General features: G+C 43.3%; 2 protein-coding genes across 2 annotated transcripts in view; one reads left to right on the top strand and one right to left on the bottom strand.

The window, feature by feature from the left end:
• IPPK (inositol-pentakisphosphate 2-kinase) overlaps positions 1–15441 on the top strand; it is a 33274-nt gene extending 17833 nt beyond the window's left edge. The window contains exons 3-13 of the mRNA XM_074151813.1: positions 2168–2263; positions 3072–3138; positions 5197–5318; positions 5754–5843; positions 9163–9221; positions 9649–9721; positions 10694–10973; positions 11964–12114; positions 13522–13624; positions 14111–14190; positions 15216–15441. Of these exons, the coding sequence (XP_074007914.1) occupies positions 2168–2263; positions 3072–3138; positions 5197–5318; positions 5754–5843; positions 9163–9221; positions 9649–9721; positions 10694–10973; positions 11964–12114; positions 13522–13624; positions 14111–14190; positions 15216–15441 (1347 nt within the window). The remainder of the gene's footprint in view (positions 1–2167; positions 2264–3071; positions 3139–5196; positions 5319–5753; positions 5844–9162; positions 9222–9648; positions 9722–10693; positions 10974–11963; positions 12115–13521; positions 13625–14110; positions 14191–15215) is intronic.
• A 2369-nt stretch (positions 15442–17810) lies between these two features.
• CENPP (centromere protein P) overlaps positions 17811–24999 on the bottom strand; it is a 142017-nt gene continuing 134828 nt past the window's right edge. The window contains exons 7-9 of the mRNA XM_074151812.1: positions 21544–21623; positions 19054–19145; positions 17811–18745 (exon numbers count right to left, since the gene is read on the bottom strand). Of these exons, the coding sequence (XP_074007913.1) occupies positions 18624–18745; positions 19054–19145; positions 21544–21623 (294 nt within the window). The 3' untranslated portion in view covers positions 17811–18623. The remainder of the gene's footprint in view (positions 18746–19053; positions 19146–21543; positions 21624–24999) is intronic.

Below are 24999 nucleotides of genomic sequence, written 5' to 3'. Positions count from 1 at the left end.
AATAAAGGGTTGTCATTAAAAGGGCAGAAATCGGTATATAAATTGAAGTTTTTGCTATAGTATGTGCTCAGAATTGCTGTTGCCCACTTCACCAGGTGAGGAAGAGACTTACTAGAACTGTTTTAAATTGCTGGGGGGTTTCCCCTCTGCAAAGCGATTTCTTCCCCAGCCTGGAACAGCTGACGCCGAAGGGCAGGTGGAGGCAGTGTTTGTGGTGTGCTCAGGGTGGGGGCAGCAGGGGTTCCCCAGCCGGGCTCTCCTCTGCCCTCTGGTCCAGCTCCCTTCCCGTGGACCTGCGGGTGTTCAGCGCTGCTGATGGGGCGCTGCCCTTCCTGGGAAGCACAGACTGAGCAATGCAGCTGTAAAATACCCCTCTGCCATACCCGCGTGGGTGGCCTGCTCATACATCTGGTTGCCTATTAATTATTTGTTCTTAAATACACTTCTTTAGACCTAATGACTGCAATTGAGAAAGTTATTCAGGTGTCATAGTGTGTGTTTTGATCTAAGACTCAGGCAATGGAAGATTGCTTGTTGTGAAGAGACTCTAAGCTTATTTTGGCTCTCTTAAAAGGATTCAGGGAGAGCCATTCCGAGAAACACTCCTCATACAATATGCCAAGAATTTTAAAGAATAAGTGCTGTCCTGGCCTTTATAGAGTGATGGAAATGCTCTGTAAGTGCTTTGGAAAAACTGTACTTTTCCTCCTTGCTCCAAAGGATTGGTTTTTTTGGTTAGTGCTTTGCATGCTGAAGTAACAGTATGTAGTGCTGTATGTTACTGAAGTAAGTGTAAGGGAATGTGTGTTACTGTAGTGACTTTTCTTTCTGTAAAGCAGCATTGCGTGTTGCAGTATTGTGTGTTGCTGCTTCAGTCTGGAAAATGAATCCTGCTAGAGGAAGAATATTAAACTTGGTATGTAATCTTAGCAGACTTGCGTTACAGTAACAAACTGATCTTTCTTAGTCCCACACACCTTGTGTAAGTTTGTTAGGTAACAAACCCTTCCGGTGGGGAAAAAAAACCTACCTTTTATGTCAGTATTATAAAACAAAGTAAGATTGCTTGGTTAGCAACAATCTCCTTTTACCTATTAACATTTTTATTTTGTGTTGGATGTGGTCTTTCCTCCTTTCTCTAGGCTTTGTCATTATGTGTTGTCCTTCTAGCATTTTATTTTTTCTTACTCTGCTCTATTTATTTTATTTCCTCCTGCTCGTGTTATTTTTCCTCTCTGATTTTCTAACTTGGACATGAGTGTTGCATTTTCTCTTTCTCCACTGTTACTCCATCCCAGGAGTAAATCCATGTGGTTCAGTGCTTTGTAGCGTACAGTGGTAGGCAAAGCAGTGTTTTTCCAGAAAAGCTGTGTGTTGCAAAAGGACACAGGAGCTTGGAGATTGTCTATCGTAACAGCAAAATACTGTGCAGAGAACCAGAGCAGGCTGGGAATGGGGTAATGTTGTTGTCAGACTGCTCTGCTGCCTCTGTCAAAGTCAGGCTGTGCTAATGCTGCTGTCTGGCTTCCAGTACTCCTTTAGCTTTGTCTCTATCTAGCTTGGCATTTTTGTCTTGTAGAAGAACTTTTGTGTTTATAGACACATAACATAAAGTTAATGGAAGATGATATTATAGTCAGATTTTTCATTGTCTGGAGCAGGGTTCGGCAAATTCTGTGCCTGTTCATGCAGAGGTTTGTCACGTGGCTGTCTTTGTGGCCATGCTCTTCCAAATCTCCAGGTGAAGTATTTTATAGCACTGAAAGTCTCTCCTGCATTTTACCTGTTGGTGAGAAGGCACACTGTGCATCCCGTTTGACTATTGCCATTCTTTGACCTGTTTTAAGAATAATGGTCAAAGACAGAGTAGATCTTGAGTAATCTCCCCATCTTCCACCTCTTCTGTTTTCTCTGTCCTTTCCCCCCTGAAATTTAAGAATAATCATCTCTTCTGACTCTTTTCCTGGGTATCCCAGCCTCTCAGACAGCAGTAGGGAAACAAATGTAGCGCATTTCATGTGTCTGTTTAATTTCATGGTGCACTGACCTACCAAACTCTGTAGAGCAATTAAGGTACTTTGCTAAATCATTGACTAGTATGTGTATGCATTCTCAAGTGTTGTTTATCATTATTTCCTAGTTAAATTACCACGTTTCTGTCTTCCAGACTTCCGAGGAAATACTACACCATCTGCAAAACATTGTAGACTTTGGAAAACATGTCATGAAGCAGTTCTTCGGGGAGAACTATGTTCACCATGGGGTAAAATTTTTATTCTTAAAATAAATGGCTTATGCAGTGTAAACACTGAAGCGTTTTGGGGAACACTGAATGCCAGTAAAAGGCATTAACAGGGTTTGCTGATATTCTCGAGCAACATACACGCACAAAAAGCATTTGGATCGGAACAAAGATCCTGCTCTGTGCTGATGAGGCGATTGGATTGTACTCTGCGGTTTGAGCTATTTCAAACCACTCCTGAGAAGAGAGGTCATTTCTTTGCCCTGGATAAGGTGAGAGGTGTGTGCGAGAGAGATTTTTAGACTAATTGCAGAACAAGGGGAGAAACCTGGTTCATGTGAGTTGTCCAGGTTTCTGTGCGGTCAGAGGTAACCTTGTTCCTTGCTACTCAGGCTGTTCTGCAGGGCCAGATCCACTGAACGCAACAGCAGACACCCGAGTGGAAAAGTCACACCTCCTCCCGGAACTTGAGTTACACAACTCTGCCCTGGAAGGGTGGGATGTGAGACATGGGACAGAACAAAACGGGACTTTTTAATTTGTGAAAAAGACAATGCTGCGGGTTTCTTCATGCGCGTTGAACTTTGACTGAAAATGCTTGTTCTCAAGCATTTATTTAAATTAGTTTTTGGTTTTCATAGTGGAGTAAGTATTGCCTGTGATTGCAGCTACAGGTCTTCATATAGACAGTAAATCAGAGGGAGAAGCTGCTGACTGTATGATTAGTACACTGTTGTTAACATCCACTGAACTTTGGTATTCCATGTTAAGACCCCCAAACTGGGTATTAATTTTTGTGCTGAAATAATTTTTTCTTTTTTTTTAATAGGAAATTATTCAACTGCCTTTAGACTTCGTAAGACAGCTCTGTTTAAAAATTCAGCCAGAGAGGCCAGGTAAGTGCCGGGGAGAGCATTAAAAAGGGGGCTTTCCTCAAGCTGTAAAGCGTTTTGCTTTATTATAAAGTCAAAAAGCATCAGACCTCAGAATATGAAGAAACTTTTTTCGATATTTAGACCATGACAGGTTGAAAGTTTGTTGCGAAAAAACGGGTGTGTGCTGGAATTATAAATTGCATCTGATACTACTTTGATCAAATTGGGAAAAGGCATCCTCTATAAGCTTGTGTTTGTTAATTCTGTCCTCAAAGTTTAACGAGCATCTCCGGGATGCGGGGCTGTGCTTGATCTCTCCCAGCTCTGCTGTGGCGCTCTGGGGTCCCTGCGCAGCGGGGAAGTGCAAGTGCGCTTTTCTAGTGCCCAGAACAGGGACAAGTGCGCAAGGTAAAGGGTGCGCTGACCTTGTGAAACCTTTTGGAATGTGCTGCAAGACTGGAAGTTTGGCAATCGCTGACGCAGTCAGTGTGAAGTGAAGCACTACAGAAATTTGGTGTCGTCATTCTTAGTCAGCAGCACTTGGGGACATCACTCTTCATGTACGGCTAAAAGTACAGTAAAGTGTCAGCTCTACAATGGGCAATGAGAAGATGTCCCTCATGATGTGTTCATCTTCTGTTCTCAAATGTTCTTGAGAATTGCCAGAAACTCCTGCTTTAGCAGAATTCCTTGAAGAAAAATGTGGTATTAAATTATTTGGTAACTGCAGCCAGTACTTTGATGCCTTTGATCCAAGAAAAAATGGAATTAATTTACATATAGTGAGCACAGGACACACACGATTGCTGAATTGTCCTCACCTTTTTCAGAAACGGTTTCTGGCACTTTGGAACTAGCAAGGAAACTAAATAGTGTGTAATAAAAGCTACAAAATCGATGATACTCTGGCAGACATGAGTCAGAAATTAGTTTTATTTCTTAAAATTAGATTTTGTGTGTCTGCAGCTTGTGGGCATCTCTTTAGAGAAGAAATGTAGTTGTGAGGAGTCGTACAAATGTATTTCTTTCTGTTTCTGAGGCAATTTTTTTTTTTTCCTATTGCAATATATTTTTCAGAATGGACATTTTTCTCAGCAATGGAACCTATAACCAAACACGTGTATTCTGCATGTCTCTTTAGTAACAGATACCTGAAAATCCAGGAGTGTATGTTCTTACTAAATGAAAATCTTGAAGATCTTTCTCTGTCCTGTTACTTTTCCCCAAAGGATGCATTGGGAGGGAGGTTATTTAAAGGCGTTTATCTGTGTAATGCCTCTTAATCTTAGTCTGAGACCATTTTGCTACTTTATTTCTTCTCAGGACTGTTAATCTGGACTGTATTCAAAAATGCTCTTTTAAAAAGGTGGTCATAGCAGAAGAAATGAAAGTTGTGAGGTTGTAAGGAGGGGGAAGGTAATTTTGTTCCTTCTATGTTCCTTTTCACCTATTTATTATTTTGATGTTAGCAATGGAAGAGTTAGGAAGAGACTAGTTCCCATTGAGACGTGCTTCTTCAGGTGATCGCTTCTCACTAGTTTTGTTTTTAATGCCGCGTATCTTGATCTCAAACCTTGGGCAAACATTTTAAACCTTGAAAAAGCGTTACGTACAGACTAAGGAGTTCAGCAAAGCCACTTGCAGGTTCTGTTGAGATGTGCGTTTTCTTCTGAACAGCTTATGATATTCCTGACCAGACTGAGGGATGGCAGTTCATGCCGTTTCAGTAAGCAAACATGAGATCACCTCTTGGAATACAGTCATCTCTTACCTGTTGTCGGCCAGTTGCTTATTTCAGGCCTCTCCCTGACATCTTTCTTGGGATGAGCTGGAAACCAGCCGTTAAAGCAGCTCCTGAGGCACTCTGTGCCTGTGGCAGCTTGGAGGAAACTGAAAATGTCTTGATAATGGGGGAGGCAAATTTATGCAGGTGCATAGTTGGTTAAAGCCTGCTGAACTGTGTCCTGTCTGAGTTTGTTTCCACTCCCCCACCTGGTGAACAAGGTAACTACAGAGTAAAATAAACACCCACGCAGCTCATATTCTTGTTTGCGTTGTTTTTTTCCCCGTTTTCCCCAGAGTCTCGCTGTGATAAAGATATGGACACTCTCAGCGGTTATGCAATGTGCCTTCCTAACCTGACCAGGCTGCAGACCTATCGTTTCGTGGAGCACCGGCCAATCCTCTGCATAGAGATTAAGGTATTGAATAGGAGAAGATCCTGCTGGGGGCTCTTGTTTGCGTTTTTTAAGCACATATTGACCAGAGCGGTTTCAAAGGAAGGCAGCAGTGGGATAAGGCAGAGCTCACCACTTTCACTGTGACCCATAGGATGGAATAGCCCCCTCCCTCTTCCAGTTCCCGATCTTTCAAAACTTGGGAAATTCCCAGGTATTACTAGGCCTTCTGTGGGCCACAGCAGTTTTGTGTGTCCTTAATTCTTAAGTGAGGACTCTAAAATAATTGAGAATAATATATAGTGACATATATTAAGCTTTTAAGTGTTGGATGTTGACTTTTTTGGGGGCTTTTAAAATTTATTTTTAATTTTCCTTTAACTAGAGAGATTTGCATATTGTGTGCTCTTATATTTCTGTAAAGAAATACAATTATAATCTTGTGTTTGTTTGTTTTAGCCAAAGTGTGGCTTCATTCCTTTTTCCAGCCATGTTTCGCAGGAGATAAAGCACAAGGTGTGTCGTTACTGTATGCATCAGCATCTAAAGGTAATTTCTTTTCTCAGTAGTCATCCTGCTTTCCTTTGACCGCACGGTGCTTTATTTGCTATTCCAGTCCTGCGTTGATAATGGGGGAGGCAAATTTATTTGAAATTTTATTTATAGTTGAAACTTGCGTGTTGTTGCTTAAATCTCTGATGTGACTAAAGACAGTAGGCAGATACTCATCTGAGTTGCTGGGTGTGAATCTGTCTAGTGAGAGATGGAACAAGTTCTGTGGGAAGCTGGAAGCAAAGAAATACAAGATTAGTCTTTCAGGACTGTTAACGCTGTTGACTGGGTAAACTCCAGTGTCAAACTTCCAAGTACAGCTCACCAACGCATGGTGGCATTCCATAACTTAGAACAGCAGGTGACACACAAGGAATTAATCCGATTAATGTCCATTTTGTGTCTGAAATAGTATAGATTCATAGATTCATAGATTGGTCCAGGCCAGAAGGGACCTCCAAAGGTCATCTAGTCCGACCTCCCCGCAGTCAGCAGGGACACCCCCAACTAGACCAGGTTGCCCAGGGCCTCGTCGAGCTTCACCTTGAATATCTCAAGGGAAGGGGCCTCAACCACCTCCCTGGGCAACCTGTTCCAGTGTTCCACCACCCTCATGGTAAAGAATTTTTTCTTAATATCCAATCTAAATCTCCCCTTCTCCAGCTTAAAACCATTGCCCCTCGTCCTGTCGCTGCAGGCCTTTGTAAACAGACCCTCCCCAGCCTTCCTGTAGGCCCCCCTCAGGTACTGGAAGGCCGCTATGAGGTCTCCCCGGAGCCTCCTTTTCTCCAAGCTAAACAACCCCAGCTCCCTCAGTCTGTCCTCATAGGAGAGGTGCTCCAGCCCCCTGATCATTTTGGTGGCCCTCCTCTGGTCCCGCTCCATCAGGTCCATGTCCTTTCTATATTGAGGGCTCCAGACCTGCACACAGTACTCCAGGTGAGGTCTCACCAGAGCAGAGTAAAGTGGCAGAATCACCTCTCTGGATCTGCTGGCAACACTTCTTTTGATGCAGCCCAGGATGTGATTGTCCTTTTGGGCTGCGAGATCACATTGCCTGCTCATGTCCAGCTTCTCATCAATCAGCATCCCCAAGTCCCTTTCCTCAGGGCTGCTTTCTAATACCTCATCCCCCAGTCTGTATTTATACTGAGGATTGTTTCTTCCCAGGTGCAGAATCCTGCACTTGCTTTTGTTGAACCTCATGAGGTTCATCTGGGCCCACCTCTCCAGCCTGTCCAGGTCCCTCTGAATGACATCCCGTCCCTCCAGTGTATCGACAACACCACACAGCTTGGTGTCATCTGCAAACTTGCTGATGGTGCTCTCAATCCCTCTGTCTATGTCTTTGATAAAAATGTTAAACAGTACTGGTCCCAGGACGGACCCTTGAGGGACACCGCTAGTCACTGCTCTCCATCTGGACTTAAAGCCATTGAGTACCACCCTCTGGGTGCGACCATTCAGCCAATTCCTTATCCACCGAACCGTCCACCCATCAAATCCGTATCCCCCCAATTTGGCAAGTAGAATGTTGTGAGGAACTGTGTCAAAGGCCTTACAGAAGTCCAGATAGATTACATCCATAGGTCGCCCTTTGTCTACTGACCTAGTCACTTCATCATAGAAGGCCACTAGGTTAGTCAGGCAGGACTTGCCCCTAGTAAAGCCATGTTGGCTGTCCTGAATCATCCCCCTGTCCTCCATGTGCCCAAGCATGGCATCCAGAAGGATCTGTTCCATGATCTTCCCAGGCACAGAGGTGAGGCTGACAGGTCGGTAGTTCCCAGGGTCCTCCTTTCTTCCCTTTTTAAAAATGGGTGTGATGTTTCCTTTCTTCCAGTCTGCAGGGACTTCAGCTGACTGCCATGACTTTTCGAATATCATGGAAAGTGGTTTTGCAACTTCATCAGCCAGTTCCTTCAGGACTCTGGGATGGATTTCATCAGGTCCCATGGACTTGTATATCTTTAGATTCCTTAGGTGATCACGTACCATGCCTTCAGTTATAGTGGGATGGACTTTGTCACCTGGATCCTCAACTTGTGGGCCATCAATACAAGAGCTAGGAGGAGAGGGGTTGCCAGTGAAGACTGAGGCAAAAAAATTATTGAGAACTTCTGCCTTCTCTTCCTCCATTGATACAAGTTCCCCATTGCTGCTCATTAGGGGGGGTACATTTTCTTTAACCTTCCTTTTCTGGTTAATGTACCTGTAGAAGCCTTTCTTGTTTTTCTTTATGTCCCTTGCCAAGTCCAATTCTAGCTGTGCCTTGGCCTCCCTGACCTCATTCCTACACAGCCGGGCAACATCCCTATACTCTTCCCAGGTTGCCTGTCCCTTCTTCCATTTCCTGTGTAGCCCCATCTTACCCCTTAGTTTGACCAGCAGGTCCCGGCTCAACCATGGTGGTTTCTTGCCTTCCTTACCCAATTTCCTACATGTTGGGATTGAGATCTTTTGTGCTCTATGGAGAGCATCCTTAAAGATCTGCCAGCTTTGTTCTGCTCCCTTGTCCCTAAGGGCAGTTTCCCATGGGGTCCTATTTACTAACTCCTTGAAGAGTTGGAAGTTCGCTTTCTTAAAATTTAGCATCCTGATGGTGTTCCTCTTGGGCTTCAAACTTCTTAAGAGAGTGAACTGCACTAGAGCATGATCACTGCAGCCCAGACTGCCTTCAACTTTGATATCCCTGATGGCCTCACTTGCATTTGTGACCAACAAGTCCAACAATGCATCTCCTCGAGTAGGGCTGGTGATTTCTTGTCTCAAGAAGTTGTCGTCTAGGCACTCTAGAAGCTTCCTGGAGTGCCTGCAGCCAGCCATGTTGCTTTTCCAACAGATGTCAGGGTGGTTAAAGTCACCCAGCAGGATGAGAGCCTGTGATCGTGATGCCTCTTCCAGCTGGCGTAAGAAGGCATCGTCGACAGGCTCTGCCTGGTCAGGAGGCCTGTAGTAGACTCCTACCACAAGGTTCCCTTTGTTGTCCCGATCTCTAATTCCTACCCACATGCTTTCTACCTGCTCATGGCTATTCTTTAGCAACAACTCTTCATATATATATATGTATAACTGTGCCTTACTGTAATTTAACGTGACCTTCCTCCTTGCCTTCCATTTGTGAATGCAATTCGAGTGACTTGAGCTAAATACGACGAGGAAGACCCCTAGCAGTCATGAATTGTACCTTCAGAGGCTTCTCAGTGTCATAGGAGTTCTGAAGACAGGGTGTTAGTGCCACACACCTGACTATTAAAGTAACTGAGAGTGGTTATTCCAGAAAGTGATTAACAGCTTTGGTGTGGGTTTTCAACAGGTAGCGAACGGAAAATGGAAGCGACCAAGTAAATATTGCCCATTGGATCTCTTCTCAGGGTAAGGAAGTGTGTGCCTTGATTCTATGTTTTTCCCAAAAAACCTGTTACTGATTTCTTTCTCAGGTTGCTTTGACTTTCACTGTAGTATTTGGGATAATCAATGCCTGCTTGTCTGACTTTTATGGGGAATTGTTTTTGGCGCTATATACCTCTTTACACCTATTTCAGGAATCAGAGTTGCTTGTTAACGTACCAGTGCCTTTTGCTACATAGCATTAAACCGAAGAGCTGTCTAGTTTACTCGGATTTGAAGTTCTAATTGCGAATGGTCACTTTGTCTTTGCAGTGACTTCAGCCTGAATAATGTGCTTTTAATAGGTGTGGTCACTTCAGGTGCCCAGTTCTGATTCTGTAGAGCCCTCCAGGTGTGGGTGTAAACATCTACAGGCTGTGATGAAACATTCTTGGATATTTTTTTTCCCTAGAAATAAACAGAGAATGCACTTTGCTTTGAAGAGCTTATTACAGGAGGCGCAGAACAACTTGAAAATATTTAAGGTAAATAGTCAAATCTCTCTACTTGCTTTTTTTGCCTGGGCTTTTAAACAATTTGACTTGCAAAACAAAATGACAAGCATCTGAACAGTCAAGACCCTGTTTCAAAACTACCTGATCAGCACCATCGCTGTTGGACCCCACCAAAAGAGGAAAACGGCAAAATTCTTAGGTTTCGAGTTCAGACAGGTAAGTGATGATTTCCCAGAACTATTTAGTCTGAAAGAATTGCCAAGGAACCACTAATAGAAAAGGACTATTAAAGGTGACCAAAGTTTTAAAAACTTTGCTTCTTCAGGAGGAAGATAGAGAACTTTGCATGTTGCAGCATTCAAGCCAAATGCACAGCATGTCCCACTCAGGAAGTAAAAAAAAAACAACCTTCTCTATGGAAGTAATGTAGGGAAAATATAAAGCAGTAATTAATGGCTTATGCAGGTTCTCAGATTAATTCTTGGAAATAAGACTCTTTACAGCTTATTTCTAGTATTAAAGGAACTATTTGAATTACTTAAACTTGTATGAACTGTCCCCTATTTTTTCTATTAGTACAGGTCCCTGTCACACCTTTTCTGTCCCCCTTTTTTATAGCCTTTCATTTTCTAATTTGGCTTTTAAAAGCACTTTTAAAAGTGCTTTTTCACCACTGACATTGTTCAGAAAGAAGCGATAGGAAAATGTGCTAAGTAAGTATTACTTCACTGCTGTTACTCTGATTACTTACAGTTGATTAAGTTGGGAAAGTAGCATTTGACTTAAATGGGCTTTTTTTTTTTTTTTGTCCTAACACAAAGGTTGTCACCTGTGGTATCTGATTAAACTTGAGGGCAAATTGTAAGAGTGTGTGTATTTGTATGCAGACTGTTACACGCTTTTCTGTGCTTACGTGTCTTCAAATCTGATGCCTTCTTAACTAAGTACAAGTAACTGGATTTTGTGAAGTGCCTAAATTTTTTTTTTTTTCCTCATTTGCAGAATGGAGAACTAATTTATGGCTGTAAAGATGACCAGGACTGTGTCTCTGACTGGAACGAACTTGCTCGTCACTTAAAACCTTTCTTCTTCCCTTCCAATGGGTTGGTCAGTGGACCGCACTGTACAAGGACAATTATTAAAGAACTAATCCATGTTATAACCATGACGCTACTAAGTAGTACTGATGCCTGCAGGGCAGGTGACATGAAGACAGTTCCTGTTTCACAAGGAAGAAGCTACTGTGAAGCAAGTGCTTTTAATAAGGAGCTAGTAAGAAATGGTAAGAGTTCATTTTTTGAGCACTGTCAATGATTAACTGTTACCGTGTAACAATTCAGATCTTTGCCTCTCATTTGCTGTTCAATACTGGTGTGAGAAGGGAAGCAGTGGAGTCTCAGTGACATTTTAAAAATGAGTTCCGAGCTGCGTAACTGTTAGATAATTGTTTTTAATGTGACCTTGTAGTGAGCACTTTTAGTACTTTTGTCCCTAACGACAGGGATAAAAATAAATTCAGAAGGTAGTGGAGGAAAAATAGAAAAAGACCCACCAGTTTGAGCCGATAACCATCATAGGTATTTCAAAGGAATGGGGAATTTTTATGTTGTATGTGATGAAGTCTGGCTGCTTTGGTTGGTTTGTTGCTGGCACCTGTTTCTTGCCTTTCCCCGCTCCCCCGTCAGCGAGCGTGTAGCTCCTTTGCTTTTCTGTTGCTCCACTCCGGGTAAAGGGACAGGTGTGAGTACCGGAGGGAAAGGCATGGGAAGAGAGAAGAGGATCTTTTTCACTGCTGCTTGGTTTTGTTATATTGTGTGGAGAGAGAGCTCTCCTACAGAAATGATAGCAAATACAAGGCTGTTCATACTATATTAAAAAGACCCGATATCCAAAATTCTAAATTACTTTCTGCCAACAGTTCATACTGTTGAAAGTGAATTTCTGGTGGCTCCAAATGCATGTGAAAAATTTCTCTTGTAGACTCAAACAAGTAGATTGCAATGGAAGCGTGTGGGGTTGGGGTTTTTTTGAGCAGAGTTATATATCAGGTGTTTTATTCTGCAGTCAAATATGGGCTGTTTAAATGTACTGTAGGTACACGCACCTGGCACATCAGTGTTTGGAAACTAGTGTTGTGGTTTGGGGTTTTTTTTTTTTTCCCTGTGATTGGTCTAAGGAGTATTTGAATTTGTTTTGTGAACAAGCATGTAATGGCAAAATGAAGCAAGGAGACACTCATGGCTGCCTTATTTGAAAATACATTTTCTTCCAGGTAAACATAAATTGGAAAGCTCTGGCTTACCGAGGGGTTGTCTCCTTTATAAAACCCTTCAGGCTCAGATGCTTGACATGCTGGATATCGAAGGACTCTATCCTTTGTACAGTAGAGTTGAACAGTACTTGGAGGAATTCCCGGAGGAGAGGTAAGACTTGATGGCTTTTCTTTTCAGTTGTGATTGGGTAGGTGTGCAGCCCGGATTGGCTCTCTGCGGACACGCTGTTTGTTCTCTCCTGTTATGTCGTGTACAGCCTGCCTTCATGGTACTGCACGTTCTGAATTTCTAACTTGAAATCCCGGAAAACGTAAAAGATTAATTTTATTGTTAAAAGTTTCAATATCAGTCACTTTGACATGAATTTTAAAGTAATGAGTATGGGAAGTTCACAACAGGGTAAGAGAAAAAGCCCCGTTCCTTAGTAGCAGAGGGTTATATATATTTGAGGACAGATGCAGTGAAGTGGAGGGTTGGTTTCTCCTGCCTTCGGTACCTGCAGAGCTAGGACTATGTCTGCAGTCATAATGACATTTTTACAGTCAGTCTCAAGTCTATATTGGCCTCCCTGCAACCTGCCCTTTGTATTCACCAACAGAGGTGCCCGGTACCTGCTCCTGCCCAGCCCGCCCCCGTTGTGTCACTGTAACACAAGTTATCACACCATACTTGAGGCACAACAATTTTTATCTTGCGGTATTTCTTGCCTGGTGAAGAAATACCGGGCATTGCAAGCTGCTACATTTGTTCTTAAATGAAGCTTACTAGTTGTAATAATAATTGTTCTAAAAAGCCTTGACTTGGATGTGTCTGATGCGCGCGGGCTGTAACGCGCCGGCAGTTCTGCCGTTGCTCACAGGAGGGCACTCCGGCTTCACCCGCTGCCGGAGTGCTCCTCCGGCTCTTGCTGGAGATGAAGGGTTATCGATCTTATGGGCCACAGGTTGGCCTTAAGTTCTGTTTTATATATATTTATAGATAGATATATATTTTTTTATATATATAATATATAAATATATTTATACATTAAATTACTTGAAAATGTATTCTTTCATCTGCACGGTGTTTGTGTGCTGCAAAACCCGCTTTTATGGGTTCGGGTTTTCAGCAGGAGTTCAGGTATTTAAGGAGGCCAAATCCCCCTTGTTAGTGCATGTTACGCAGCTGGGGACAGCAGGGCCTTGTCAGATAAGAGCTTACTCCCAGTAAGTAATTTTTGGCAAGGCTTCCGGGAGCTCCTGCACACTGTTAGAAATTTTGAGACTTACCAGTTTTTGGAAAAAACAATACTGTTCTTGCAGTGATACACAGGGGACAATGGATTGAGAATAATTTATCTTTAAGAAAAAAGGAAACGCCAAACCCTAAACAGCGTATCTTAAGCGATATGAGAATAATAAGGACAGTCATGGTGTTAGATCTCTGAGTATTAGCCTGTTGCTGTGTTTATGGGCGTTATTGTTCATTTGTTCTGATGTGTGTATCTGGGCTGCTGAAGAAAGATCTCACTGAAAACCATCATGGCTGTCTGTAAATCTTCTTTTAAAATCTATTTAGAAGTACGTTACAGATAGATGGACCTTACAATGAAGCGTTTTACGAGAAGCTGCTAGATCTTTCAACTGAAGATGATGGGACAGTAGCGTTTGCGTTAACAAAGGTACTTTTCCTGCGCATGTTGTTGAAGCCTATTTATTCTGTCAATTTTAATAGATGCCTGTCTGAGGGAAAAGGGATGGATGCGTGTCAGCATCAGCGCTGGCTTGTCAGAGGTCTGCAGGGTTAAAGTCCTTAATTGCACCAGGTTGTATCTTTGTAGCAGAAGCAGTTAACATCAAACATGTTTAGCGCCAGTTCTTGAGAGAAGAATAAAGCTGGTTATTTCCCTTCTAGACTGAGGAACCATTTGCCTGACCTGGTGCTGTTCTGGCCTTCAAGAACAGTATCTGTAGAAAATAAACACGAGCCTTGTACAGGGTGCTGTAAAACCACTCGCTTCTGCTAACCATCTGTTATAGAGATAATTTCCAGCTCTTAAAGTACCAATATACTGAGTGTACTAATGTCTGTTTACAAAGAACAGTATGTTTTACTAAAGGTAAATACAAATAGAATGGAAGATTCATGTTACTTGTCTGTTGTCCAGGTGCAGCAGTACAGGATAGCCATGACTGCTAAAGACTGCTCCATCATGATCGCCCTCTCGCCCTGTCTGCAAGACGAATGGTAAGAGAGGCTGTTTGTGAATGACACCTGCGCGTTGGGAAATTGAAGATGTGTTTGCACAGTTCAGGCAATTCAAGTAACTTTAAAAATGTAGGCTTTTTTGGGGGGGGGGGGGAGAGCGTATCAATAACATGGAGTTCTGATTTAAGACATTTAGGACAAATGTTTGTTTCTGAAAAGTTGTAGGTTGACAAAAAACATTAAGATTTTATACTTATTCCTTTCTTGAAATTTGAATTGACTGTTCATAGTAGATGTACATGGTTTTAACTAGGTTCGGTTTTTCTGCCTTGGTGTCCTCCTATGAGAGGTTTTTCAAGATGAGTTGCCTTTAACCACCTAATTAGTGAACAGAAGTCTTTATTAAGCCTATCAGTAAAAACAAGGCAATAATCCAGAGGTGAAGTATTTCACAGTAAGGCAGGAGGCTTTCCCACAATATGACCCCTTTTGACTTGTGTCAGCAGTAATCGCTTGCTCTTACCCAGGGGAGTTTGCTCTACCAAAGCCTTGCTATTTTTAGAAAATATTGTTTTCTGCGTTTGCCCTGCAGTTCTTGAGTGAAACATTCACGATGGAGACGAGTCGTGCAATGGGTGGCAGAGCAGGAAGCCCTCCATCCTTCAGTATGCTGGGACACTGGTTCTGATACTTAATTTGTATTGGAACCTAAAGTAGGAGTTGCAGTGATTCTTTCTGTGTCTGGTAGTTAGCTTTGTGTGCAAACCACCATGAAGCAGCTTTGATTTACTAAACACCCAGACACAGTAACTAAGAGCGTTTTGACTTAAGCTGTGTGGAAGCTGTAAGGAAAATGACTGGAAGAGGCGCCAGCAAATTCCCTTTCAGACTGGTTCAGCTGGAGTTGCGGTTTCCTAAAGGCTACATTAGCTGAAGCTTATTTTCTGAGGCCTCATGAAAGCTCTAAGATAGACACTACAGTGACTTCTGCAGGGGACTGGGGATGCACAAGTGAAAAAGGTTACCTTCAGTGGCTCAGGGGCGTGATGCGCTTTGTTTTGCAGCTCGGAGCAAAGACCTGTGGTACTAACGTCCAAATCAAGATTCACCTTTTCTGTTTCTGTCCTGGACCTCGATCTGAAACCCTACGAAAGCATTCCTCACCAGTACAAACTGGATGGCAAGATAGTAAACTATTATTTGAAGAATGTACAGGCCAAAGATGACCCAGTGATGTCCAATCTCTTCAAGGAGAATGAAGACTGCACATTAGTTCTCCATAAAGTGTAACTGTTTCCTTAAGGTTATTTTTATTTGAACACATTAGAAAGTGAAAGATTAATGGAATACAATTATGGTGATTTATTATTTTTTTTCTATTGTGTTCAGTGCATTTTTCAGCTGTGAATGTTTTTGCTTTAAGAAATGATTTCTAATTGGTTATGCCTTTTCAAAGACATGGGATAGCACTAAACCACGCATTTGCTATATAACCTTAATGAATGTATTTAATATGACAGAACAGATAACGTGCCATACCTTGGAACTAGAGGACAGATCAAATTAATACTAAAAGTCTACTTCCTTAGAACGGAAAGAGCACAGAAGTAAAGGTTTTCCTGAAGTATTGCACTAACATAGAAAGCCTAATTACTAACAAGAGAATTGCCTTGGAGCTTGCGCTTTGTCTCGCTCGTACCTGCTAGGAAGAGGGAACGCTCTGACAAAGCCTCGTATCAAACTGTAGCATTAAGTCCACTGAAAACACAACTGAGGTGGCTGCTCAAGTGTTCCTGGTCTCTGGAACTACCCTGTTACTGCAGAACACTTTGAAGTACTAATGCATGAGATGAAGAACACCAAACTGCCTCCAGAAGTTGTGGCCACCTCGTGTCTACCTAAAGCTTCTGAAACTAAGTGAAAAGGGTTAAAGGTAAGCGTCTTGGAATTTTATGTGATAGCTGGGCTTAACTCATTGACATACCAGTCTTTTATTTTCTATACATTACATGCTGCTATTGAAGGTGAAACCACAGCTCGCTCTTACCTAATTTAAATTGAGCTATAAGAATAATATACTCTGAGTTTTACAGATTATTTCAGGTCTTTCAGGTTGTGTCAAATGTTGGCATTATTTCACTGATAACCCTACACTGTGTAGTGTGACCAGCTGCTTTCAGGCTCGTTCTTTTTAAGTGACACAGAAAAAAGGTGACCGTATCTGATTTTCTGGAGCTGCAGGGGGTCACCTTCTCAGGGTGAGTGCTGGAGCTAAGCTGGTACCACTGCTTCAGCCACTGAATGACGGCTTTACTTTGTAAACGCCGGTGTGTGCAGCTGAAGTCTTGTGAGATGTTGCAGTAAATGCCATCCTCAAGGAAGATCCTGAGCTGGAGACTGAGGATACGTTCACGGCTGAGAGTAGTAAGGTAAAATCTACAGACACTTTCCCCATGTACTTGGGGATTACACACTCTGAAATGCATGGAGAGACGCTGCGAGTTCAGGCTGCAGTGAGCTGCCGCTACCTGGATAGATACAGCGCCTGCTTACTGCTAATGGTTCTCAAAATAACGTAGGTTAACATTTAAAAAAAAAACAGATTTCTATTGGGACCCCAATGTAATGTTTGAATCTTTCCGTTTTACCTGAAATTCAAAAAGCAAACCCAGAAACCCCTGTATATATTGGCACAACCCGAGGAAGAAAGATGGAATGTAGAGAGCAGAGCTTTGGGGTGGGCAGAGACCCAGGAGAGCGGTGCCAGCAGCGCCGTTCCCCTCCTGGGACAGGGTCGGGGGCTGCTCTCGCTGAAACGTGATGCTACAACCGTGCAATAAGCTGGCGGTGGTGATAACCCCTCCTTTCCTAGGAAAGCCTGGGGGGAGAGACAGCTATTTTTAAACCCAGAAATCCTCCAACCGTTAAGCAAGAGGAGGAAGGACAGGCTGCCCACAGCTGGGAAGATTTCAGTTTTTTATGCTGTAACTTTACACACATTTCATGTGCAAATAGGAGCGTCTGTGCTGATCAAACAGTTTCATTTTCGTGCTAGGAGAAGCTAAAAGTGAAATAAACTAAAGGTTACACAAAACTAGCTGAACCAGTAATGTCAGTGGATAAAGTACCAGTGAATTTTGTCTGTGTACTGGATTCCAAACTTGAAATTAGTCTGCCTTATGTCTAACAAGATATTTTATTATAGAGTTGCTGTTCATCAAAACTCAATCTCTGGCGTTGCTCAGCTGTCCATTCTGACAGAAACCAGTCGGGTCTGTCAGTTTTTCCTGACCCACCACAACAGTAGGAGACAATTTCAGTGATCAAAATGACGGTATTGGAAACACACTGTTGCTTTAGTTCTTGAGTTCTCCACCTATTTCACCTGTGTAGTATTTTGTCATACCTTACAACGGGAGCAGGCAGTTGTGCAGCTCGTGTGGTTAGAGCCGCTGTGGACTCGGAAAGGAGCTCTCGGTGTTACTCCACAGTTCATGGGTTTGGCCCCTTGGTTCAAGGAGCAACAACAATTTTGGTCCCCACCTGAGAAGGATGTGACTTGGAGTTGTTTGGGTTTGGCTTGGGCAGGGTCCTCTGGTTGTGAGAGCTGGTGCCGGGCAGGAACTCTCTTGAAAAACGCTGGGAGTTACAAATACGCTAACGGTACAGCTGACAGAAGTGAAGGAAGATTACGAGCCATCCGGCTGATCAGTTGTGTTTCTTCAGGGATGAATGCACGAAACGTGATGCATTCATAACGTGTTACCCACTAGAATTTCCCCCTAGAAGTAGGAAACGGGAACGAAGCACTGTAGTGAGCGGCAGGAAACTCGTCCATCTCTTCACAGAAGTGTAGTGCTCATTTCCTGGTCGGGTTAACGCTGTCTCGACTCAACACTTACATTGTGGGGAAAAAATTTCTTCATACAGTTACCCATTATTATTTTTTTTTTTTTTAAGCATAATGTGTCTTTGAAATCTTCATATTGTCTACTTCCACCCTAATTTAATGAGAAAGCTATTTAACTCGTTGTTCTAGGAGTCTCTTACTGTTCTCTTGTCATTTTAAAATCACTGTAACTTTTACAGAGCTGTGAAATGAAATGGATTTTTATGGACTTGATTATGACAGTGCATGATCTTTTAACACTTTCCAGGTGTCTAGAAAATGTTAAGAAGATAAACCACTCTGGTACATTAATGATTCAGAAAGATAAATTTATAATGAAATCACTCTGTACATGTAACTATTTTATTTGGCATTTTTGTATTTAAATGGCTGTATTTATTTTCATGTCATGACAATTTATATATAACGTGCCATAATTGTACAGATAGCATGTTTTATGAGTATGGTTTCTAAATGGAAAATAACTTAATGTTTATATTCAATAAAATTATAGACTGTGTAACACAATATCTTAATTAAAACTACTTTTGAAATTGCTACCTGTCCTAAGTCATGCTGCTGTTCAGGTTTTCGAGGCCACCGCTCTGATGAGGTTCTCGATGGCTGCCTCGATCCCAAAGAGAAGCAGGAGGCTGCGGAAGCGTGCGGGCGCATCCTCGATGGTTGCCATGTTCTGCTCCAGGACTGCAAGGAAAAGGTGACAACGATCATGATTTTCACACAGTTGCACCGTTACGGAGAGCAGCTCTTGGTGCGTTTTTGGATAAAGCAGGTTACCTGCTGCCTAGAAGAGGAAGGCGGACTTGTTTTTCAAAGCCTTTATAAATTATACAGGAGATGCAGCTTTGCTGCTGACTAAATTGGGTTTTTTGTGCCCGGCTGGGCTCTGCAAGACGTATTTCCATGGTATCTAAAGAGATGCTGGACAAAAAAAAAAGGGATGGGCATCCTACTGGAAAGCTCAGAAAAGGGTCTCAAGTGAATGACGTTACCTTGCTCCGGTACTTTAGTCAGAAGGTCCAGAACAGGCGTGGTTCTCCCTTCTTCGTCTATACGTATCTTCCAAACAACCATTAATTCAAACCTGTGTCGTGCACAGAAAAGTTCCTTCAGTGTTAACAAGGCAACTGCCTTTAAGGTTTTTTTCAAAGCAGAACAGTGTTCAGGAGGTTCACACTCATTATGCTCTTAAACAAAATGAATCTCGGGTAACGCAGCTCACCCGTCTCTCAGAATCAGGAATACTTTATATTTTGCGCCAAGGAAAACTGTTAATCTATTGACAAGGAGAGGTTATCGCCTCATTTCCAGATACGTTCACATTTTCAACCTCAAGGATTTTTTTCCCCCTGGTTCTTGTCTTTGTCTCTCATGAATGGCAAGTTTCCGGGGAGGAGGGGTAAAAGAAGGTACAAAAGAAAATGAGAGAGGGCATTTCCCTTCCCCTGCCCCTCACCTGCCGCCTGCACCTGGGGCCAGGTGTGGTGCTGGGATACAGCATGAACACGGGAAAATCCTTTGGGAAGTGTTGGCATAAATAGTGATGTCCTGGCTTTGGAATCAGGTCCACCCTGATATTGTTCATGGCCTTTTTAGAGTAACGCACAGGGATAAGTATATCCGAGGCCTGGATTCCGGAATTTGTTTGCTTTTAATTTTTTTTTTTTTAAATAATCTTAACCATCGTTACTCCTTCAAGAGTTGTTTTTTCCAGGCTAATTATTATTTCCAGCTTTCCCACTGGGACAGGATGGCTACGCCATAGGAAGGGAACGACTGGGCAGTTGGCTGCTGCAGGGGGAGCTTTTCTAGTCAAGCTCAGGGATTTCTCTAGAACAATATCCATAGTTTTGCTGCTTCAATACATTTTGTATTGCTCCCCCCCCAGCCCCTGCTGTTGGGAGAATTCCTCATTGAAAGTGAGGCTTTTCCTAACGGGAGGCAAATCTGCACAGTGACGAGTCACGGCGAGGGGGAAGTTCCCTTTCTCAGCGTCGCTTGAGCCATCACGACTGTCAAAAGTTTCTTTTAAATCCGCTTTGTCAGCCTTTTCCCACTTCATTGTTAAAAATCCTTTGGGAGTTCGTGCACAGCTTGTTCTGGGATTTAGCAAACAAATTAATATGCAAGTGGATTTTTCTACCAACCCACTGAAATGATTTTAAATTCTTACATCTAATGATTGTGGGTGAGAGGGAATGTGCAATGGGACTTGGCACCTGTCAACATGGAGAGAAACTAAAACCAGCTTATTTTCTCACTGGGACGCTCTAACAACAATTCATTTCAACAACCCAGAGTTAAACTATTTAGTTTTAAATGGCAGATTTGGCCAAACCGGGACAGCACTAACTATTACGGCCTATTTGCTAGTTCCATAAACACATAGGATGGAGGGAGCTGTGCTTCATTTCCAGTTGTTCCCATAGAAATTAATGCACGTTATAGCGAAGATGTAATGGGAGAAGGGAATGGTCTGATCCCTTCACAAAACAGTTACTTTTTCCGGCCCTTAAAGAATTCTTGACATTGAAAATTACAATGTCTTACATGCAACTTCAAGGAATTTTTTTCTCTATTTAAAACCCCAAACCTGCCAGAGGGTGCCCAGCAGGGAGCCCAAACCAGTGGTAGAGTAATATAACAAAAGGCAGCGCGATGATCCCCTCCTTTATCTCATTTCCCTCTAAAACAACGGAAAAAATAAGAGCCACAGTTGCTTTCAGTAACAGGGTAACCGCCATTTTCTTTCCATTCTCTAACGGCCAGGCGACCAGAGCGGCGCGTTTTGCTTCAGCGCGGGGTGAGCGCGGCACCTCCTGCCCCAGAAGCAGCATGAGCTGTAGCTGAGGGGCTGCGAGGAGGGACGGGTGCCTTCCTTCAGCCCCCCGGGGTGGAACATGCTGCTCCTCTCCCAGCTGGGCCGGTGGCCAGTGGCCCACCCTGTGGCACCGAGGGGGACGTTGGCCTCGGCAGCGGGTCTGCCCCTCGCTCTGGCCACGTCACACGGAAAGACAACCAAGGCGGAGCAAATCCAGCTGCAGCCGACGCGGTTGTTGATGTGCGAGAGGGAGGATGCATCCCACATTCCTCAACTTTGAATTTAGATGCCTCATTGTAGCACGAGCTCCCAAAACCAAGACAGGAATAGATTTATTTTTCTTCAAATGCAAATGGAACGCCTGCTAGAGCCCTTCAAAGTTTCCACCTGGCTTTTTAAAAGAGTAGCAACACGATCGATTGATTTTCTACCAAGGTCACGTGCACGCAGCCTGTACGTGTATTTTGGACGTTTTTCTCCTCACTTTTTAAATCTGTGATTTTAGCCCTGAAATGTAACACACATCATCTAATCTCTGTTTTTAGGGACGTTATAAAACAAATAGTGACAAAGTCGAAGCAGACCCATTATCTATAGTTTGTCACTGTGGGTTTCACAACTCTTTATCTGCGTAAATCCAGAAAAGTGTTTATTGGCTTACCCAGAAGGCGTGGGGTTCCTCAGGGTGATGTGATCTCCCAGCAGCCCTTCCGGAAGGGTCACCACGTCGGGGTATTTGGTCTGTGAATAAACAGGTTCAAAAGGGTCTAAATTAGCTCACAAAAATCATAATAGACAAGGTGGTTTCTAGCTGGTGCTTTCCAGTTGCAATGCATTTTATCAGCTTCCATTTGTAATAGTCGAGAGTAACAATAGTAACCATTCAAAATTATGACTTTTTAAAAAGCTTTGATGGTTTGGGTTTTGTTTTTTTGTTTTTTTGTTTTTTTTTTTTTTTTTTTTTTTGTTGTTGTTGTGTTTTTTTTTTAGTATCATTCATGTAATACCAAGAGATACTTAAATTTGGCCACCTCAGAGGAAAAAAAAAATTAACACGCACTTGTACAAAGAGACCTTAGAGGTTCTTGTACGAGACCTGGGAAACCTTGGAAGAATGTTTTTTAACAGAGTTCCGTTAATTTGATTTAATAACACATTATAATACATCACCATTTCACACACCCCACCTGTGATTTAAATAACCTCACTACTACACGCTGTTTTGACGTTCCTTTGGAGAAACTGGATCATCGGGTTCCTTACAGTGCTTTGAAAGCAGAAATAAAGGCAGTGAGATACCAAAATAACCACTATTATCAAAATATCATGGGACAACGGAAACGCGATAAAAGACATAAAACTACTGAGTACTATTCAACTTCCACGTTACTGGGAATCGGAGCTGTTTTCAGCAGTTACTGCGATGTGCAGAGATGGGTCACAGCTCCAACACTTTGTTAGCGCATCTTCACAGTCTTCAACGTGTGTATCTTGAATTACCCCAGACTCACAACTTTTGCTGTAACTATTTCAAAACCATGTGAAAGCAAAGCGGAATAGTGGCTACGTATGGATTCTTTAGGCAGTGCGTAAGGTGACAAGTTACTCAGTGTATAAGGTGATGGAAATGCATCAAAACACAGAGAAAGAGCCGGGTGAGCGCATCCTTTAGGGAGAGGCTGTTGCAAACCGGAACAGAGCCCGGGCCCAGCCCGTCACCGTGAAGACACCACCGCTGTCACTGCTTGTCCTGTCTCCTGTGCTGGACACAGAGCTGTGATCCAAAAACTGCAGTTTATAGAGTGTGAAAAGTCTGTCGGCCTGAATCATTCCCCAGCACTCACGGGGCAAGTGGTGTCTTACGGAAAAGGAACGGGAGAGCCCGGCTTTGAAAGGCACTGGAGAAAATGAGCTGGGTTTTACAGGATTACGCCTCATCTGGCAGAGTGAAATTGCTACCAGATGTGACCTCGCTCCGGTTTAGGAATTTATGACAAACTGAAGGGGGCTGTGCAGAATGCCAAGTGACATACAACACATGGAATTTGCCAGTTTTAATTTCTACAAAGTATCGAGCACTGCATTTACCACGGGGATAAAGGCCACGGTCTGTCCTGGGAACAAAGACACATCAGGGGCAACAAAGCACAGGGCAGTTCCAGCGTGAAAGCGTGGCTGATCTAAGGCCACTCCTCTAGGAATTACGCTCCTCCACTGGCAAAACAAAACAAGTTTTTCAGGCTTTCCTTCTCAATAACCCAGGTCTTTGATATTCACTACGTGCCTTCATTTGTCTGGGAGAACCTTGGGGGACCTCTTCAGCTCCAGGTTGCAAATACTAGAACTTTAGATTAGTTGTATCTGCTGAACTCAACTCTCAAGTTCCTCGTTCACAAGAGACCCCAAGTATCCCGTAGCGAGGCACTGAGTCACATGTTATCTCCTGCCCATACCGAGACCTTTGGGAATCACCAGAGAAAATAGATCAGAGGAAGTAGGTAAAAGTTCCTATTTTCAAACCACCTGTAAAATGCACCCGTGACCTGGTTTGGGAGCTCCTGCGTAGCTGCCACAAATCAACACATTCACCCCCGGCTCGTGGGTGGTGGTTTATGTTGTACAGAAACCAGAGGTATCTCAAGAAAATCTCCAACTGCATGATTTTCTCTTGTTCAGAAGCTTCCTTGTACCTGGGAGGGAGCGCGCTGGTGAGTTCTGCACACAGCAAACGGTTATTCTGTGCCTTCGATAAATGCCAGGGTTTTGGCAATCAATTTGGCAACCGATCCAAAAGCACAATGCACACAAGAATCTGATCTTGTGTGAAATTCACAGGATTTGGGATAAAATCCAGCTTCTTCGCAGGAAAGATCATATCTTAGCAATGCACAGAGCGCCCCAAAAGCCAAAACACAAATACCTATGTCTCTCTCCAGGCGCTAAATACACGCAAAAACTGAAGTCCTAACAGCGGGACAAAGCAGCACCTCGCCCGGACACAGGCAGGATGGGTGGCTGCCCCTCCACCTCCTTGGAACGACTATGTGGCAGACACAGGACACAAAACTACACGAGCAATCTTAAACACTGACAATTTAGGGAATAAAACACAGGAAACGCTGTCACACAATCTACCTTTCATATTCACAGAATCACAGAATGATGTGGGGTTGGAAGGGACCTCTGGAGACCACCTAGTCCATCCCCCTGCCAAAGCAGGTCCACCCAGAGCAGGTTGCACAGGAACATGTCCAGGCAAGGTTTGAATGTCTCCAGAGACGAAGATTCCACCACCTCCCTGGGCAGCCTCTTCCAGGGCTCTGCTACCCTCACAGGAAAGAAGTTCCTCCTCATGTTTAGATGGAACTTCTTATGTACAAGTTTGTGCCCGTTACCTCTTGTCCTGTCACTGGGCACCACTGAAAAAAGACTGGCCCCTTCCTCTTGACACCCACCCTTTAAGTATTTATAGGCGTTGATCAGATCCCCCCTCAGTCTGCTCTTCTCCAGACTAAAAAGCTCCAAGTCCCTCAACTTTCCTTGTAAGAGAGATGCTCCAGGCCCTTAATAATCTTCGTAGCCCTTTGCTGTACCCTCTCCAGCAGTTCCCTGTCCTTCTTCAACTGGGGAGCCCAGAACTGGACACAGTTCTATTCCCCGTGTAAAATGTAATGTATGTATCCCATAGGAAAAATGAGGGGATCTGGCACAGAAATGAAAGACCAGGCACACGGTATGCACAGGCTGTGACAGTCCTGACACAACTGCAATTCCAAATACACTTTGTGGGTACCTCATATTCCCTGCCGTGCAGCTCTGCCCTGGGGAAAAGCAAAGCCGAGCAATAGGCAGGGTAACAGAACGACCCCATCCACTGAAAGGTCCCTTGGGAAAGTGGGCAACTCCTGTGGGATCTCGTAAACTGGACCTGGGGAGCTGCAAGGCAGCACATCAAGTAGCGTGATACCAGATGGGAAAGATCAGCTGCAACTGCATTAGGCAAAACCTGACTTTAATCAAGAAATATCTTTCCTCAGATGACTTTTAAATGTCAGTTCATGATCAAAACCAAAAGCCCGTGCTATTATTACTTCTGGACGGAAATAGTTTTTCCAGC

This window comes from Numenius arquata, chromosome 8 (genome assembly GCF_964106895.1).
Source record: "Numenius arquata chromosome 8, bNumArq3.hap1.1, whole genome shotgun sequence".
NCBI classification, from domain to species: domain Eukaryota; kingdom Metazoa; phylum Chordata; class Aves; order Charadriiformes; family Scolopacidae; genus Numenius; species Numenius arquata.
Note: the sequence above shows the minus strand (reverse complement) of the source record. Positions and strands in the feature narration are given on the sequence as shown.